This window comes from Zootoca vivipara, chromosome 16 (assembly GCF_965207765.1).
Source record: "Zootoca vivipara chromosome 16, rZooViv2.hap1.1, whole genome shotgun sequence".
Lineage (NCBI taxonomy): Eukaryota > Metazoa > Chordata > Lepidosauria > Squamata > Lacertidae > Zootoca > Zootoca vivipara.
This window is the reverse complement of record NC_142599.1, coordinates 376,209-390,826: the sequence shown is the minus strand read 5'-3', so window position 1 is coordinate 390,826 and position 14,618 is coordinate 376,209. Positions and strand designations below refer to the sequence as shown.

Here is a 14,618-nt window from a genome sequence, read left to right as displayed (position 1 = left end):
ACTGGCAACTTTTCCACAGTGTCCACATGACATCACTGGTATAAAAACGAGACCCTGTATCCCCCCCCCATTCCTTAATCCAGATTTTCCCTATCCATGACAAATCCAATGCATTATTTACAACAAACAAGCAGACAGACAGACAAACCCATGCTGTTGCTGGCAGCTCTTTTGCAATTATCTATGTGACCTGTTTGTGATACTAAGCCCCCATCTGGAGCCCCCCCCCCAACTCTGGGGTGCCTTCATCTCCAGCAACTGATTCCCAAGGATAAAATGCAGTCGTCGGATGAATATTCCTAAATGGCAGCTTCGCTCAGAAATACACAAATAAATTGGGCCTCCTGTTACATGTTTAACTTATTAACATTTGAATCATAGTTAGATCCCACCCTTCCTCTATGAAATTCAGGGCAGTCTCCATAATTGTTTCCCCATTTCTTCCTCCCAATAAGCCTGCAGTGAGAGGGGTGGACCTTCATGGCTGGGGGTGGGCTGGGGCCTTTCCCCACCCATTTACCTCTCTGTTGAATGTTAGGAGGGCATAGGAAAATATCTGGTTGTCTGTCTCTGTACCTAGAGGAATAGGAATCACTGGCCAGTCAGGGCCAGACTCTGGTAATATGGTGCCCTGTGCAAGGACAACGCTGGGCAAGGACAACGCCCACTAAATGTTTCTTATTTTCACAATAATTCCTTTTGGTGCAGTTGCTTTTTATGGATCTTCTCAGTAGATACTCATATCAATATAGGGATGATGATGATCCTCCTCTGCTCAGTGCCCTGTGGGGGGGGGGAGCTGCCCGCCATGCCCTGAGTCTGCTTCTGGGCCAGGGAGGCAGCTGTGCCGGCGTTGGTCTGCCAGGCCCTCCCTGGCGCAGAGGCCCTCTGTTTGCCTCCACGCTGCAGTCAGAAATCTCAGCTTGGTGTTAGATGTGGATCTAAGGCATGTGGATTTATTGGAAGACAAAGACCCATCAGGCTTAAATAAATGGAAGGTGGGTATTTACAAAGCCATCAGCGAGCTCAAGGGGTAAAGTAAGTTGTGGAACTAGCTCTTGCCTAAACCGCAAAGCGGCTTTTGCCAGGGGAATTTCTCTCTGATCCCTTTAAGCAAGTCAGAGGGAGGAGAGCGGCTGATGCTAAAGGAGCTGCTCCGTATGAATCTAGGCTGTCTGCCCTATTATCAGATGTGGGTTGCCTGCTGTACAGTAGCTACTTGGCGGCATTCTGTGCATGCTCAGAGATATTTGTTTTCTCCATCAGTTTCTAGTCTGCTGCCTCATCTTCCTCTCCTCCCCTTCCCCCCCCCACAAAAGACCATAGCAGCAGGCATATACTGGCAATTCCGTTTTTAAGCACCCCAATGATTCTGTAGGGAAGTCTAGACTGAGAGCCTGAGATTTGCTTTCCTGGCTTGAGAGGGTATTTGCACCTGGATCTTCCCTGGCTAATCTCAACCATCTCTCTGTTCCCCTGACTTGCTCCCCTGCTTTATCCTCCATTGCCAGACATCTCCCTCTCTCTCCACCCTCAACATGGGGAGGGAGGCTTTCATATGTGGAGGGGAAGAATCAGATGCCTTAGGGGACTTGCTCATTAGTGTGGGTCCTGGCAAGAGGGGGCAGGGGAGACAACAGCTTGGTCCCCGACATCTCGGCTTGAGCCTACAGGCCTGTCTCCTGCCCATCAGATGATCTTATTTAAGAGAGAGCCGGTTTGTGTCAGGGACTGGGCAGAGGAGGAGTGGTGGAGACGGCCTCCCCATCCTGACCTTTCCAGGGAGGAGGAAGAGGAAGACAGTGTGGATTTACAACAGGGGTTTAAAGGAGGTAGAAGCTCAGAGGCAGATGAGGGGGGAAACTGGGAAATCACAGGAGAGACAGAGCAACATCCTTCTGACACACTGTCATTAGAAAGCATTCCAGACCCTCCATCACCAAGAACCCAGTGAGCCTTAAAAGTAGGAGAGCAAAGAGCTCAAAGACAGAGGGCATGTAGCAGCCCCCGTAGAGGAGATGATGACCAATGAGGAAGTGGGAGTGAAGGGGAGTGGAGATTCACTCGGGACAACGCCATTATCCAAGAGGCTGGGGTCTATAGCCTCTCTCTGTAAAGATTAAAATAAAAAAGGACTGCAAGGAACTTTTCCTTGTCTTTATCACTGACAGCATCCTGACAGTTTGATTGTGGCATGTACAGTATGTGAGCATTCAACATTAAATGTGCTTAGATGGTTGAGATGCATTGAAATGTTTTCAGCTGGTTTTAAATGTTTTTAGTGTCATAGAAATTATAGGAAAAATAGAATTAAAATTTGAAATGTGTGTGAAAAAGGCTGAAAAAGTTGAAGGTTGGAATGTGAAGGTTGTGATTGTGGCCGAAGCATCTGAGAAGGACAGAATGAGACACATGCAAGAGCTGTTGTTATGACTGCTGAGGGCAAAGGAAGGAGGGAAAGATAAGAAAGCTGTGATGCCTTGTGATTAAACCAGTATAAGCTGGAAGATGGAAGTCCTGCCATACTAACTTCCGCTTTGCTTCCCTTTGCTTGTAAGTATATACATGTTTGTGCTTTTGTTATATTTGTGGTGCCACCTCTCAACTCCTTGCTGGCTGAGCTTGTGTTGCACTGGCCTTGCAACGCCTAAATAAACACCCTACTGGACTGACAATTGGACTCTGGCCATCCACAATTCAGGAGCAGCCACCGAAAGGGCTCTCTTGGGTCATCCCCAGCTGTGCCTCTGATGTGAATGGGACCAGAGAGAGAAGGTGCTCACCTGAGGATCTTAGCATATGGCAAAGCCATCAGTCAGGTAGCCTGGGCCTGAGCATCCCTATCCATTGTGTGGAGGATGCTCTATAGGGTCTGAGCAGGAGGTTTGGCTGCATCACAGAGAATGTCTGTATCCCTTTCCTTTCCTTGCCTGCTTACCTTTATCATATAGAACTGTAAGGTCAGAACGGACCCTGGGTGTTATCTAGTCCAACTGCACTTTCACCAAGGAACTGGCTAGAGATCATTTATTTTATTATTTACTAAACAATATTTATATATTGCTTGACTGTAGAAAAAGCCTCTAAGTGGTTTACAAAAATATAATATAAAACATCAACATGTCAAAAGCAAGTATTTAAAATTATTCAAAAGATAATGGCAGTGGTTAAAATTAGTGCAGCTTTGAAAGGTCCATTCTGCCATTTTGACTCAAAATGATAAAGAAGTGTTCAAATGCATAGTGAACAAGTGTCAGGCTGTATGATGAATCCCCTCAATGGAGCAATGCACACAGCTGAGAGAGGCACCCAGTCCAACAAGTAGGAAAACTACTCACAACTGGATGTCCAGGAAAATGCGCTTCTCCTCTCCGACGTGCACCCTCCAGACACAGTCCTCGCCCTCAGCGTAGGGCTCTGGCCAGTTGGGGGAAAGGATCACCCCTGCTCCGGTGGAGAGCTCCCCTCCGCACATTGCTGCAACATCAAGAGAGGCCGGCATTAAATGGTCAGAATGCAGCTCAGAGCCACTTGGGAAGGCCAGATCTGAGCCGCCTCTGCTGTCGTTTGCTAAGGAGTTGGACGTGGAGTCTGCTCAGCCTCTGCTGAGGATGAGATCTGCTCCTGGGGAACCAACAGGTAATGGCAGGCCTTGGTGGGACCCGGCTGCTGTGAGGTGAGTGAAGCAGAGGGCGGCTTGTTCTGGGCAAAGGACAGAAAGGCCACCTGGGAGCAGCACAAGAAGCAGAGGTGGTGCTGGACTGAGACCTGGGAGACCAGACAGTCTCAGCCTTACCTACCTCACAGAGTTGTTATGAGGGTAAAACGGGAAGAAGGAAAACCATGGATACATTGGCTAGGGTACAAATAATATCACCAACTCTCCAATCCCTGTAGTTTTGTACATTATTATTATTTTGCAAATTGTAAGGAGAGGGGTGAATCGATACATGACGCGCACATTGCACAGCAGCTGCCTACCCTGGTGGTTGGTCCTTCTGCTTTGGGGGGTGGGGGTGGGAAAGGGGCCCAAGAGTGATGGCTAGATGACCCATGTTGGCTGCTCAGCTGACTTTATGCCATTTTTAGTCTATCACATTGTACCCCACCCTGAGATCTACTGTGATGAAGGCTAGGCTATAAATATGCCTAGCAAACATGCAGAAATAACAAAAGGCCCCTGTGTGAATTGCCCCCTGCAACCACTGTCATGTCCATTTTCATCCTGGTGCAAAACAGAAAGCAAGCAAGAAAAAGTGTACATGCGTTTGTGAAAAAACACCCCCCAAGAACCGGTGAGTTGAAGCCCTGCAGTGCAGAGCTCTCCCGCTCTTTCCTCTCACCTTTGCACAGTGGCTCAGTGTCATTCCAGTAGGGCTCCCTGATGTTGATGCACTCAATGATGGCTGGTCCTTGCTCCAGAGAGTGGCCAGGTTCACAGGTGAACTCCACAATGGTCCCAAGGTTGTAGGTGGGATCAGAGGAGGTGAAGTTCCCATTCTGGATGTACGGCTCATAGCAGTGACCTTTCTCAAAAGCTTGAAGAGGAACAGAAGGACAGCCATTGTTTGCATGCACAACCCCCCACCTTCTCCCTCTGCCAGACTGGGCCCCCCTCTGATTCGATCAGGCTGTGCAATGCCAGGTCAATGATTCATAAGACCACTGCCATCCATGACTTGATCGTGGATGGAGGACTTGACCTGGCATGTGTAACGGAGACTTGGTTGGATGAAGCAGATGGGCCTGTTCTTGCTGCTGCTTGTCCACCAGGTTTCTCTTACGCACAGCAACCCAGGCCTTGTGGGCGGGGAGGGGGGGTTGCAGTAATTTTTTTAGGAAGTCATTAGTTTGCACCAGGTGTCCTATTGGGAAGACCCAGTTCTCTGAGTGCATGTTCTGGAAGTTGGGCAATAGGGGCAGTACAGGATTCCTTTTGGTGTACCGACCTCCCCGCTGTACCAAGGATTCCCTGCCTGAGCTGCTTCAGGTCACGGCGGATGTTCTCCTGGAGACACCTAGTTTGGTGGTCCTAGGGGATTTTAATATCCGTGCCGACACGACCTTACAAAGGTGCTGCTTGGGACTTCATGGAAAGCATGGCTTCCATGGGGCTGTCCCTGAATAAGTCTGGCCCAACTCATAGCCGCAGACATGCCTTGGACCTGGTGTTCACCTCTATGGATGTTGGTGATCTAAAAGCGAAAGTAACGAAGTGCCATGGTCAGATCACTACCTGGTGCAACTGGACTTCTCCGCGACCCTTCCCCTCTGCAGGGAGGTGGGACCTATTCGGATGGTCCGCCCCCACCACTTAATGGATCCAAATGGTTTCCAGAGAGTGGTAGGAGATGCTTTATTCCATGTTGATGGCCTTTCAGCCGATTCCCTGGTGGCCCACTGGAATGTGGAGTTAACTAGGGCTAGTGACTGTCTGGCTCCGAAGTGCCCTCTCCGATTGCATGGAGCCCGGATAGCCCCATGGTTTTCCACAGATCTGAGGGCAATGAAACAATTGCTGAGATGGCTAGAGTGTCGGTGGCGGATAACTCATTCTGAATCTGACCAGACATGGGTTAGAGCTCAGTGTAGAGCCTACCAAGTGGCAGTAGCGACGGCGAAGAAAACTTTCTTCACTGCCTCTATTGCATCTGCAGAAAACAGCAGCAGGAGACTCTTTCAGGTGGTTCACAGTTTAGTGGAACCACCTGCTACATCGGGGCCCAGTACGGGCCACATGATCTCCTGCAACGATTTTGCAAAGTTTTTTGCAGATAAAGTCGCTCAGATTCGGGAAGAGGTAGACTCCACCGTGGGAGCAGGGCCAGAGCAGGGGAGTGCTAGAGATCTGTCTAGTCAAGCTGCGTGGGATCAATTCCAATCTGTTACCTCCGAGGATGTGGACAGGATGCTTGGACGAGTGAAACCAACCACCTGTCTCCTTGATCCTTGCCCATCCTGGCTTATAAAAGCTAGCCGGGAAGGGCTGGGCAATGGGCTTTGTGGGTTGGTGAATGCTTCTCTCTGTGAGGGAGCCTTCCCAGACCCGCTAAAAGAGGCGGTTATTAAACCACTTCTTTAAAAACCATCTTTAGATGCGGCCAATATGGCCAACTATTGCCCAGTCTCAAATCTTCCATTCTTGTGCAAGGTGATTGAGCAAGTGGTTGCTGAACAACTGCAGGCACGCCTGGAAGAAGCGGACCATTTGGATCCCTTCCAGTCAGGATTCAGGCCTCATCATGGGACTGAAACCGCCTTGGTTGCGCTGGTTGATGATCTCTGGCAGACTAGGGACAAAGGTGAGAGCTGTTTCCTGGTCCTGCTGGATCTCTCAGCGGCTTTTGACACCATCGACCATAACATCCTTCTGGACCGTCTAGAGGGGTTGAGAGCTGGGGTCACTGTCATACAGTGGTTCCGCTCCTTCCTCCTGGGCCATGTTCAGAAAGTGGTAGTGGGGGGATGAGTGTTCAGACCCCTGGGCTCTCACTTGTGGGGTGCCTCAGGTTTCCGTCCTCTCCCCCATGCTTTTTAACATCTACATGCAGCTGCTGGGAGAGATCATCAGGGGGTTTGGGCTGGGTGTTCATCAGTATGCGGAAGATACCCAGCTCTACCTCTCTTTCAAATCAGAACCAGTGAAGGCGGTGAAGGTCCTGTGTGAGTACCTGGAGGCGGTTGGAGGATGGATGGTGGCTAAGAGATTGAGGTTGAATCCTGACAAGACAGAAGTACTGTTTTGGGGGGCACAGGAGACGGGCAGGTGTGGAGGACTCCCTGGTCCTGAATGGAGTAACTGTGTCCCTGAAGGACCAGGTGCGCAGCCTGGGAGTCATTTTGGACTCACAGCTGTCCATGGAGGCGCAGGTCAATTCTGTGTCCAGGGCAGCTTTTTATCAGCTCCATCTGGTACGCAGGCTGAGACCCTACCTGCCTGCAGACTATCTCGCCAGAGTGGTGCATGCTCTAGCTATCACTCACTTGGACTACTGCAATGCGTTCTACACGGGGCTACCTTTGAAGTTGACCTGGAAACTACAACTAATCCAGAATGCGGCAGCTAGACTGGTGACTGGAAGCAGCCGCCAAGACCACATAACACCAGCCTTCAAAGATCTACATTGGCTCCCAGTACGTTTCCAAGCACAATTCAAAGTGTTGGTGCTGACCTTTAAAGCCCTAAATGGCCTCGGTCCAGTATCCCTGAAGGAGTGTCTCCACCCCCATTGTTCTGCTCGGACACTGAGGTCCAGTACCGAGGGCCTTCTGGCGGTTCCCTCACTGCGAGAAGCCAAGTAACAGGGAACAAGGCAGAGGGCCTTCTCGATGGTGGCGCCCGCCCTGTGGAACACCCTCCCATCAGATGTCAAAGAGAAAAACAGCTACCAGATTTTTAGAAGACATCTGAAGGCAGCCTTGTTTAGAGAGGCTTTTAATGTTTAATTTATTATTTTATTTTATTTTTCTGTTGGAAGCCGCCCAGAGTGGCGGGGGAAACCCAGCCAGATGGGCGGGGTATAAATACCGTGTTTCTCATAAAATAAGACGTGCCTATAAAATAAGCCATGGCACGATTTTCATGCATTGAAAAAATATAAGACATTCCCCGAAAATAAGCCGTAGTGCTAAGTGCCGTTCTGGAGGGCCTCGCCAAAACACCCAGCAGCACATGCCGCGTGGAGCCCCGAGCAGCGCCGCACAGAGCGCCCCGAGCCGCAGGAGGAGGAGGAGGATTCAAAGTGCTACAGAGCACTGCTGGGTCCCGCTGGCTCGGGGTGCTCCGCGTGGCGCTGCTGGGCGCTTTGTCGGCGCTTCCGCGGGGCCATGAATCCTCCTCCTCCTGCAGCTCGGGGCGCTCTGCGCAGCGCTGCAGGGCGCTTTGTCGGCACTTCAGCGGGTCCTGCTGGCTCGGGGCTCCATGCGGCGCGTGCTGCTGGGCGCTTTGTCAGCGCTTGAGCAGCAGCAGCAACTTACCGGTAATTAAAATAAATAAATAAATAAAATAAGACACCCCCCGAAAATAAGCCATAGGCTTATTTTCTTGAGTAAAATAAATATAAGATGGTGTCTTATTTTATGAGAAACACGGGTAATAAATTATTATTATTATTATTATTATTATTATTATTATTATTATTCCCTTCTGTATTCTAGACAGAGAGAAAGAGGACAAGAGGAATAGTGAGATGCAGAGAGGCAGGAAGCACAACAAAGAACTTGTAAGAGCATGAGAAGAGCCTGGTGGATCAGGCCAAGGCCCCACCTAGTCCAGCATCCTGTTCTCACAGGGGCCAACCAGATGCTGAGCCCAACTGCCCCTCTCCCCTCATGAAACTTCCATCAAGTGGCATTCAGAAGCATCCCTGCCTCTGACTGTGGAGAGAGAGAGCAGAGCCATCCTGGCTAGGAACCCTTGGTAGCTTCATCCTACATGAATTTGTCTAATTCTCTTTTAAGGTCATCTAAGTTAGTGACCTGTGGGAGGAAGTTCCACATTTCTCTGTGCTGCATGAGGAAGTCCATTCTTTTAACTGTCCTGAATATTCCAGCTTTCAGCTTCATTGGATGTCTCTGAGTTCCAGTGTTATCTGAGAGGGAGAAAAACTTTCCTCCGTCCACCTTCTCCATGCCAGGCATAATTTTATCAGCTTCTATCCTATCACCTCTTGTGGGGGTGACATGGAGCCAATGCCTGAGGGTGAAGGAGAGGGGCTTGGCAGGTGGTTCTCAGTTTACCAGAAGAAGTAAGTTTCTGGAGCCTGTCTCCTCCACTGCCCATCCACCTGCTTTTCATTGTTGTTTTGCCCTCTTTGCTCCTGAGAGGCCAGAAAGCAGCTGAAAGGTGTTGTCTCCTTGCCCTTCTGGTTTCTTTCTTTCTCTCTCTCTTTTTTGAGATCATGTGCTGACCAGCTAGGCTGCGTTTTGACATGCCAGATTGAAAAAGCAGAAGTCCTTGCAAGTGTTGGCAGGGGAGGGGGCTGGAGAGTACTGCTGCCCCGTTAAATCTCCCCAGAGAGAGGCTGATCCATCTTTACTTCCCTGGGGAATGAGCTATTTTTCCTGTTCCATCCTAATTAAAATGAAGAGCTGGGATGCTCAGCTAGAGGCCTGCCTGGCCAAGAGTGAGCGCTGGGACCACAGACAGCCTCCATCCCTCAGAGCTACGCCTCCCTTGTCACTTTCATCAAGGGAGCTGGGTGGTGCTGATGCAGAAAACAGAAGCCAGGTTTGAACTGCAACTGTGCAAAGGATTTAGGTCCCCAGCTAAGGAGGGAAGCCTGTTTCTTCCTCACCTGCTTAGGAAGATCAAGAATTAAAGCCCCAGACCTCCCCCCCCAAAGCAGCCGCAATGTAGAATCTTGAAAGGCCTCCCTGGGGTGCTCTGTCCCTGCATATGGCATGATGCTTTGCTGTCTCCCCTCTCATACAGATTCTCCAATGTACACATTTATTTTTAGAGTAGCACATGCATTCCCCCGTCCTTGGAAAGGCACATCCTAGCAAGAGGGGCAGCTTTGGGCTGTTAAAAACTGGAGGAATCTGGTTTCACTCCCTGGTCCCGAGATTCGTAGCTTGCTATGGCCATTCTCTGTATTTCCAATTCCAGTCTTGGAGCGCCATGACTTTTTGCACATCTATACAAGAGAAGGAAGTATCAGTGGGCTTGGAGCAGCCCCAAGGTTTGCATAGGTACAAAAAAAGTGAGAGTAAAACAGCAGATTTGGTGGAGGCGGGGGAGGGCAAGGATTCTAAACAGCCCAGTGAGGACTGTGCATATTAGTGGCCACAGGATGCTGATTCAGGGAAGGGGCAGAAAACCAGAGCAGGGGCGGGGGGGGGGGCAGAGGAGAATCCTGAACATCTACACTTGCTGCAAAACCAGGACTTTTGTTAGGGGAGCAGAAACAATCTATCTGCAGTGTGATTGGTCAGTTCGTTAAGTATTTTTATTTATTTACTTGATCAGGGGGGGTCAGCTGCCCGCCCCCGGCCCCTCTGGCTACACCCATGTGCAGGTCCAGCTTGTTCAAATAACAAAGGATGAATGTAGACCACCTTTCTTCTTTCAGGCAGCTATCTCTGATTGGCATGACGCACGGGGATTTGGCAGTCACTGAAGGTTTAAAACAATATTTGTCCTTTCATATCTGAGGGATTTCTGGTGCTTGCATGTGAGAATCTATGCCACTCTAATTGATTTAGGGCTTTGCTTTGTCAGGATGCCTTTTGTGTGAGCAGGGAGGAATAAGGAGAGGACTAAATGCAATCTTAATCCTAACTGAGCAGGAGAGCAAAGAGCAAAGCATCATCCTCTCCCCAAACAAAGGATTTTATTTTATTTTTAAAAAGATGACTTCAATCTGCTCTACTGGTCAGTTTCTATATCTCACTTGTTCCCTGTTTCTGAGCGAAGCCTCCTTCCTTGCAGCCCCAAACCTTTTCTCCCTTCTACAGCATTTGCATCCAGCAGTGTTTGATCTGCCTTGACTATTCAGCCCCAAGTTGCAAAATACCTGCTGGAGAACAAGCGGTAACATCACACGCTGTGTTGGCAGGCGGTGTATTAATAAGGGCTGAGCTGGGATGATACGGAGATTGTGCAAAGACAGTGGAGTGTAGCAAGACAGATCCGCAAATGCAGAAGAACACATTTTCATGCCACGGGCTGCGGATTGCCTGACAAAGATGCAAAGAGAGTCGTGACTGCAACCCTGAGTCTTTTTTCTTTTAAAAAATCCCTCCTGACGCAAAGCCAGCACAGATTTCCCCCCACCCCAGAAAGTTCCTTGTACGTTGCCCAGAAACACTGCCCTCCCTCAGGTCCTGTTGTGGGCTTCTCCAGGGGCACCTGTTTGGCCACAGCCAGGACCGGATCCAGCAGCCAGTTCTCCATCTGCTCTTCATTCCCTGGTGAGGGGCTGCAATCAAGGAGATTTCTCTGCCTGGAAGGCAATTTCAAAATATAGTACAGTGGTGCCTCGCTAGACGAAATTAATTCGTTCCACGGGTCAATTCGTGGAACAAATTTTTCGTCTAGCGAGTCCCAGTTTCCCATAGGAATGCATTGAAACCTAATCAATGCGTTCCTATAGGCTCTGGGGGACTGGCAGCAGCATGCAACGGGGCTTTGAAGGTCTCCGAAGCCCCGTCCGATGCCGGCTGTGTGCAAGGCGGCGGGGGGAGAAGCTCTCCTCTCCCAGCCACCGCCTTGCCTGCCTCCTGCGGGGGCGGGAGAAGGCAGGCGAGAGGCGGCAGCGGGAGAAGGTCTTCCCCGCCCCCGCCTCTCGCCCCACACCCCAGGCACAGAACGCAACTTTGGAGACCTCCGAAGTTGCGTTCCGTGTTGGGGGAGGCAGGCGAGAGGCGGCGGCGGGGGACGGAGCCGAATCGCAGCGGGCGCTGCTTGCCCCCGCCTGTCTTCCCCGAGCCAAGGGGAAGACAGGCAGGGGCAGCCGCCGCACCACCACATTTTAGCCCCGTCCCCCCTGGCAAAGGAAGATCAGCTGTCAGCTTCCCTCGCTGACAGCTGATCTTCCTTTGCCGCTTTCTATGGCCGCGCTTCGTAAGACGAAGCAGCGGTCATAGAAAATTTTGTCGTCTTACGAATGCCTTGCGCAACGCAAAACTCTTTTGTCTAGCGAGTTTTTTGTTGTGCGAGGCATTCGTAAGCGAGGCACCACTGTAACCCCTGACACCACCAATGTGACTGGAGATAAAGAGATACAGCATCCTATGTAGTTGCTTTGGATAATGCACTTGTCTTTTAGAATCTTATTTGGCCTTTCTAGCTTGCAACGGGATCCACTCTTGGCATTCAGTTTTGCACACAGAAAACCTGGAAGGGGGCAGGGAGGAGAACTGTTGTTCCCTACATTCCAGATTAGGAGCTGCCATTACAAGAGAGAGTGGATGGTGCCCCCCACTCCTGAGGTTTCCATGTCCAACCTGTGTCTCTGCACCTCTGCCTCTACCCAGCTGAATTTATATTGCATATGCATTCTGGGTTGATGTCCAAAATGCTCAACACTTCAATGACAGAAAAGTGGGACTTTGGGGGTTATCTAGCCCATCTCTCTGGTTCAGTGTAGGATCTGCAACTACAGCTCTCCCTAACAGACAGCTGCCTTAACCTCTAAGAACATGAGGCCAATGGTCCATCTAGTCCAGCACCCTGGTCACCCACGGGATGCCCCAAAGCAGCCACCCAGGGACAAGAGCCTCCTTCCCTCCTGTGGTTTTCAGCAACCAGGAGGCTGAAGCATTTCTGCCTGACTGTGGAGGCAGAGCAGAGCCCTCCTGGCTAGCAGTCCCTGATCTTCGTCTCCATTCATTGGTATAATTCTCTTTTAAAGCCATCCAAGCTGGTAGCCATCCCTGCCTCCTGGGGAGCGAGTTCCAGAGCATCACTATGCGCCTCCTCCTTCAACACGCACACACCTTTGCTTGCCACCCCCTCCCACCCCAGGCCCTCCAGATGTGGTCGGACTCCAGCTCCACTGGCTTGTGCCTGCTGGTCACGTTGGTTTGAGCTGCAGGGAGTTGTAGTCCAATCCCATCCGGAGAACACAGGTAGGGAAAGTGCCTCTGCCCTCTGGTCCTGCTGGTTGCCCTCTCCCACCCAGCCTGATAGCATCCTTCTTGAGCTAGGATCACTGGAACTGCCCACAAGGCTGCTTTTTTTGGGGGGGGGCTGTTGTTGTTTCAGCCAGATTTTGTGAGGGCCCAGGCTTCACCCCAGCAGGGCCTTCCTTACTGCCAGACCAACCGAGCTTTGTTCCCTTTATAACTGGACAGGCGAACCAGCCGTTTCCCCAGCGCCTGGCAAGTGTTGCAGTGAAAACTGCTGATGCCCCAAGGAGGCCAACTCTTGCCCGGGACATTACAACTAATGCCTGGATTTATTGCCTGAATCTATCGTGATCAGCAGGACTGCAAAGGGACTCCCTGCTGCATTTCCATCATCGTCAGAACCGCAAGTGGGGAGGGAATCACCTTCGAAGCGGATGTTGAACGTAGGGATGGCGCTGGGGTCCTCCGAGGCAAAGTCGATGCGTAAGGTGGTGCCCTCGCTGATCACCCCCTCGAAGGGGACGCTGTCGCTCTGGTGGGAGTTGTAGAGCACGGCCGAGTGGTTGCTGTCTCCGTTGTAGACCAGCATGCTGTGGGTGGGGGTGGGGTGGGGGGACGGGACAGCACAGGGTCAGGAAGGCCAGATCGAAAGTCCCAGGGATCCCTCCCAGAATCCTCTGTTGCCACCTGTCCCAGCTTGCCTAAGGTAGCTGCTTGCTTTCTGGGAATTGTCCCTCTTTTGCCTTTAGGGAAGAAAGAGTCTCCTAGGCGCCACTCTAAGAATATTTCCTACTCGCCTTTAAAAATCCCCCCTCCCCCCCCAGCGCCATGTGCCCTCAATAATAACATTACGATGAAAGGAAAGATCAAAGCGCCAGGAGAGGAGACATGAAAGCAATGAGATCCAGCAGAGCTAGAGCATCCCTGCACAGACACATCAAAGAGGAGGCAGGGATGCCTTCACCCAGTACACATTACCTGTTTGGTTTCCCTGGCCCTGCCCCCCCCCCCAAACCCACTCCAATTTATGAATCCTTTAAAAAGTGATCACTACAAGTCAGCATGGGTTTCTGAAAAATAGGTCATGTCAGAATAATCCAGTGATGAGCTTGGTGTGTCAAAGTTCGCCAAAACCCCCGAGCATAACTCGGGTGGTGTGTCACTTCGAGAAAAAACCCATAATTTCATGATATTTATAGTTTAAATAACAAAAATGTATAATTGTTTTCCCTTCAAAAAAAGGAAAAAGGGGAAAGACTATGCATGTCAGTGCTGACACACGTGTCATAGGTTCGCCATCACTGGACTAATCTGATCTCATTTTTTGACAGAATTACAAGCCTGGTAGATGAAGGGAATGCTGTGGATGTAGCCTATCTTGATTTCAGCAAGGCCTTTGACAAGGTGCCCCATGATATTCTTGTAAAGAAGCTGGTAAAATGCAGGCTAGACAATGCTACCATTGAGTGGATTTGTAACTGGCTGACTGACCGAACCCAAAGGATGCTCCTCAATGGCTCCTCCTCATCCTGGAGAGAAGTGACTAGTGGGGTGCCACAGGGTTCTGTCTTGGGCCCAGTCTTATTCAAAATCTTTATCAATGACTTGGATAATGGGCTTGAGGGCATCCTGATCAAGTTTGCAGACGACACCAAATTGGGAGGGGTGGCTAATACCCCACAGGATCACACTTCAAAATGACCTTAGCAGATTAGACAACTGGGCCAAAGCAAACAAGAAGAATTTTAACAAGGAGAAATGTAAAGTACTACACTTGGGCAACAAAAAAATATGAAAGGGACAAATACAGGATTGGAACCGGCTTCTGCAGCGCCGGGTGGAGCGCCTGAACCAGCGGCCTCACCTCCGCCTGACCTGGCCGAGGAAGCCTGCTGCCTCAGTGCCCGGAACCGGCGGCTGCTGCAGCGCCAAGCACTCGGAGAGCCCAGCAGTACCCTGAGCCAGCGGCCTGGCCTGGCCTCCGTAAGGTACCGTAATAAAAACCTAACAAAAAATTAAGACATCCCCTGAAAATAAGACACCTT

The 14,618-nt window shown here is 50.5% G+C and overlaps 1 protein-coding gene across 1 annotated transcript in view; it reads right to left on the bottom strand.

The window, feature by feature from the left end:
* SEZ6L (seizure related 6 homolog like) overlaps positions 1-14,618 on the bottom strand; it is a 125,206-nt gene that overhangs the window by 24,969 nt on the left and 85,619 nt on the right. Inside the window, exons 7-9 of the mRNA XM_035099185.3 lie at positions 12,997-13,163; positions 4,344-4,538; positions 3,339-3,477 (exon numbers count right to left, since the gene is read on the bottom strand). Of these exons, the coding sequence (XP_034955076.1) occupies positions 3,339-3,477; positions 4,344-4,538; positions 12,997-13,163 (501 nt within the window). The remainder of the gene's footprint in view (positions 1-3,338; positions 3,478-4,343; positions 4,539-12,996; positions 13,164-14,618) is intronic.